General features: G+C 38.3%; 1 protein-coding gene across 1 annotated transcript; it reads left to right on the forward strand.

Moving 5' to 3' along the window:
• Positions 1-677: 677 nt before the first annotated feature.
• LOC115758045 (trypsin 3A1) lies at positions 678-1505 on the forward strand. The gene has a single exon (XM_030698559.1). The coding sequence runs from the start codon at positions 678-680 to the stop codon at positions 1503-1505; it is 828 nt and encodes a 275-aa protein (XP_030554419.1).
• The last annotated feature ends 3631 nt before the right edge of the window (positions 1506-5136 follow it).

Genomic DNA, 5136 nt, shown 5'->3' on the forward strand with positions numbered 1-5136 from the left:
GGGTGCTCCAAGCAAAAACGCTCCGATATCTGTCTGGTGCCCCCTGGTATATGAGAACCTCCGACTTGGAAAAAGACTTAGGAGTGCCCAAAGTCGGGGACATAATAAATATACAGGCCGCAAATTATATAGCGCGACTGAGAAGTCATCCTAATCGACTGGCTAGGCGTCTTCTGAATAGGCGCAGAATTGGAGGACTCCGAACGCGGAGGAGACTACGAAGGTCTCACCCAATAGATCTCCCAGATCGATTTATATAGTTGACACTGTAAATTTGTATATAAGACTTACCAGTAGAATAAGTAGATTGTAAATATTCATACAAATTTAATTTAAGTTGTTCCAGATAATAACAGAAAAATTAAAATAAAGCTAAACTTAATAATAATCTGAATGCATTTTTTATTGTACAGAAAACCTTAAGTACTGCCCCCGCCAACTCGAAGGTTAGTAGGTCAACGCCAGACAACAGTGCCAAAGAAATGAGTAAAAGCAAATAGTTTTTGATAAGACGGCGCTGAACTTGAAATATTGGCATGTTGTGTTTTTTTTTTCGGCCGAAGTTTGTTGACACGCAGATAAGGTAATTGATAAAAAAAAAAACGTGCGCCGGCCTATAAAGGCAATGAAAATGATTTGCAGGTAGACACAGTTACAAAACACTTCATAGCAAAAAGATGAGTCTGGTGGCATTTCTTTGGACGATTTTAGCGCTTGCTGCGGGCAGCAGTGCCACGCCTCAATATGATGGTCGCATTGTGGGCGGCCAGGTGACGGATATACGTGATTTTCCATACCAAGCTTCCATACAGCTGCACGGTCAGCATATATGTGGTGGTGCCATTATCGGGGATTTCTTCATACTTACCGCTGCACATTGCTTTGAGGAGCCATGGATTGAAGTCGATTATAGCGTTCGTTTGGGCGCCACAGAGCACGCGGATGGCGGGGTGTTGCTCAGTTTGCGTCAGATCATACGCCATGGAGCCTACAATAGCCAGACGCACGATAATGACTTGGCGCTGGTGCTGCTTAATGGCCGACTTAACTACACGGAGGAGCTTCAAGCGGTGCCACTGGCTGGCGCAGAGGATGTACTTACTCCCGATACGCGGCTCTACGTCAGCGGCTGGGGCTATCAGAGTGAGGGCGGCGAGGAGGGCGTCTCAGCCTTGCTGCGATACGTGGATGTGGCACATGTGGAGCCAGGTATTTGTCGCCGGGCATATCGCAAGGTGCTGCCCGTTACCCAGCGCATGCTGTGTGCCGGCCGGGAAGGCCATGATAGTTGCCAAGGTGACTCTGGTGGTCCACTAGTCGGTTATCAGCAAGACAGTGCTCAAGGCAAGCTCTATGGCATTGTATCCTGGGGCTTGGGCTGTGCACAGCAAGAGTTTCCGGGTGTATATACGAATGTGGCCACATTCAGAAATTGGATTGATGCTCAGCTAGGTGCATGGGGATGGAATACCCTGCTTGACGGTTGGAGTGGCCTCCAAAATTGAGTTAAATAGAGTGGCCTTTTCAAAGAGAACATAGTGTTTGAACAAATAGAAACAATAGGCAAACTAATGTATATAGATTTAAGTATTGAAATATGTTTGTAAAATAAATCATCATATAATTATTATAATTTACATTGTTATTTCAACACTCTCAAGAAAGAAACATTTTAATTGAAATATGTTAAATATTTAAATAAGAATACTAAAATAGATTTTTCTTATTCTATTTAACATAAATATGTTTTAACTGGTGGTATATAAATTACGGAGAAGGTTTTTTATAATAAGCTTAAAAAGTTTAATTAATATACATGAATATCAAAGCATAACATAATTTTGAAGGTAAGGGCCTTTTTTGCAAATATTATTACAAATTAAAATAAAATAAAAATTAAATTAAAATAAAATATAATGTAAATTTTAGCAGCAAACGGATTTGCCAGGTAAACCTTAAGTATGCGCAATCGTAAATTGTTTAGATGGATTTGCATTATCCTCCTCAAGTTATCTGCATATTGTAAACTAAAGTTTAAATTACCAAAAATGCAGAGGCTACGTTTTAACAATTAAGCAAGTGAGGCCATTAGGTCAGTCCTTAGGGTTCAGGCCCTGGCTCATAATTCAAAATGTTGCACAAAATATGAGGAGCAGAGCTCAAAACTAATTCGGATTCAATGAATATGTTAACATGTTGGCTGCCACAAAGTCTAGAGAAAATAAATCGTTGCCCACATGCAGGCGCAAATATCAAAATGCAAACAAACACACACAAACGCACACGCACACACATACATATTTATATACTTATGCAAACTGTGTTGTATTTCATTATGAGATAAAACAAGCTGCACTACAACAACAACTTATTAGTTTAGACAAAAATAAATTGCATAAATATTTAAGGCAGGCAGAATGGCCAAAATGTGGCTGCATCTGGCCAGCATCTGAACGTGTACCTTGCGGTCAGCAGTAAAAGGCCAACAAGTCACGGTCCAGGGCGTGGGTTCAGCTGGTGGAATTGTTGGTTCTGTGCATCTCACAGATTTTAATTTGTTTTGCCGTTAAGCAAACTGTGTAAGTGTCTGCCCTGACGATAAGGCACACATCTTGCTAATTGTTTCATTTTGCCTGGCAGTCAGCAAACATTCCATACAATATTTCATTTGCCTAACTGCATATGCGTATTTTCAGAAATTTCAATTTGCTGCTGCTGCTTCTGTCATATTGTGGCTGACTGTCTGAGCCAGTATGCTAATTGCAGACCAGCAATTAATTAAACATGTCAGCTCAAAGAAGTTAATAAACCCAACGACATTCAAAGCAAATTACGATTGCAACAAGAAACCGACGCGATATCAAAAATCCATAGCACCCCGACGTTTTTTTTTTATATTTTCCAATATGCCAATGCATCATGCATTATGCAGACACACACACACACACACACAGCTATATGTGACAAAAACAAGGAAATGTCAGACTTTCCAATATTGTGTTTGTCAACCATAGCGCTTGGTTTTTATTATCGCAGTTATTGGCGAAAGCACGCTTCTTCGCCAGTTTGTACACAACTAATCGTAGCAAAAATAGGGTATATGGATTCCAAACATATTCAACGGAGAGAACAAAATATTTTGTATAAAAAATAACAATTTATTATTAATTTTTAAATATTAAATTTATTTTCGTTTGAAAATGTAATTGTTTTTTGTTCACAATATTCTATCTTCTAAAATATTATTATTATTTCGATACATAAATAACGCGACTAGGGTATCTGTAAGTCGTCTTGTAGCGGTTAGATTGCCGCGATTTATGCCTGCCACACCAATAGACTTATAAATATGATCAATATGCGCTGTAAATATGCGAAGCGTGTAAAATATGCGAAACTCATGCGAGTCGAACGCATAATACGGTCCCAAACCTCAAACCGTCCAATAACCAACCACAAGGGGCCTGGCTAAAATGGGCATGGATTGACATGTTACAACAGAGGAATATGTGCAGCAGCAGTAACAGAACATAGAGAAGCATAAAGCTCTAGTCGAGAGTGCTCGACTGTGTTATAGGCTGTAAATTAAGCTATAAACTTGAGTGGAGGAATATATAATAATAATAATGTTTTGAATTACGTTCCATTGCACTTCACTTCTGACTTATACATTTGCTTGTTTTTTGTCTTCCATCTAAAGATAAAGAAGTTTCACACGTCTGTCAGGATTGCTTGATTTGTTTAAAATATTCTCCTATCCACTTTTAGCCTTTTTCCACCGCATAGGGTATTAAAAATGAATCATACTAAAATATTAATAGCATCAACGAGCTTGTCCCGATGCGGTCGGATAGGCTTGCTTCTGCTTCTTTCATACATTTCGGGTGTGTATATAGGGTATGCAGGATGCACTATCAAAGAGTTTGGCTAAGGTTTTGGAAAAGTATTGCGCTTAAAATTTAATGAACTTTTTATGAAATGAAGGGAAGAATGTCATACATTTGACCCCCCAGCAAGTGATTTGAATTCGTGACGCACTGGAACAGCCACACGAACTCCACTTGGAGTGTATATTTATAGATATTAGTTAGTTTGACTTGCTTTTATCTAGGTTTCCTTCTTAAATTTATTTCTGTTTAATTATGTAATCATTTCCGTTTCTTAGATTTTATAAAAGGATAGGATTTTGCTTACGCTATGTACGCTATGTATGGGTATCTTCTAGTCTAGCAAAATTGTCTGGAATTTTTTGTTCTGTTTATCTTGTTTTTAGTAATAACATATACATGTCCAGCATTAAAAATTGGCTGTTGTGGGTTATAAATAGCTGAAGATTAAGGGAGTAGCGAGTATTCCAAGTTTCAAAGAGCAGCAAAAACTGTCAAGTAGACCTTGAAGTGTTGATATACCACTTGTAAGTTTTTAGTTGCCATTTCTATTGCTATTTTTTTCTTATTTTATTTATTTTCGCCAGCTGTGTTGCCAGGCAGCCACATTTTGTGGATGGTACTTGGTGCAGGCTTCCTTTTTGTTAAATATCTTTAAGATGCTTAGTGCTATTTGAGTTGACGGTCTGACACGACGAATTTCATACATTCGAGCCAATTTTCAAGTGGAATCTGCGTAACATATATTTCTTTTATTGATTGACAACGTCAAGAAAAATATGGTAAATATAAATGCTGATTAAAATTGTAAGGTTTCATAGCACGGAAGCCATAAAGAGTATATAATATTTGGGAATGAATTGAACAATTACTAGATTCTTTGTTCCCGGTGCAATAGCAGCTTAAATCAGAAGGGAGTTTTGATGAAAACGAGGGCAGAAATGGATGCGGCGAACATACTCTCCATTTTCAAAGAGGCCCTTTCGCATCTTTCTCAGAGACCATCATTTTAAAAGCTCCGATTTTTGCTTTGAAAGACACATTTTTGCCCATTTGTCGGGTTGGCTTTGGGGTAAGCAAAAAATGTACATTCCTATAGATATTTGAGAAGTCAAACCAAAGAATGGCGACAGAAACAGATAAACAGGTTTATACAATGTGCACTTTAGAAAGCGCCTCTCGTTTGACGTAAAGATGGATCGCCTCAAAAATCAAGGCTATACTTATGAATAATTCTAAGAACGAAATC

Source organism: Drosophila novamexicana, unplaced genomic scaffold, assembly GCF_003285875.2.
Source record: "Drosophila novamexicana strain 15010-1031.04,08,12 unplaced genomic scaffold, DnovRS2.1 tig00000121-arrow-pilon, whole genome shotgun sequence".
In the NCBI taxonomy this organism is placed as follows: domain Eukaryota; kingdom Metazoa; phylum Arthropoda; class Insecta; order Diptera; family Drosophilidae; genus Drosophila; species Drosophila novamexicana.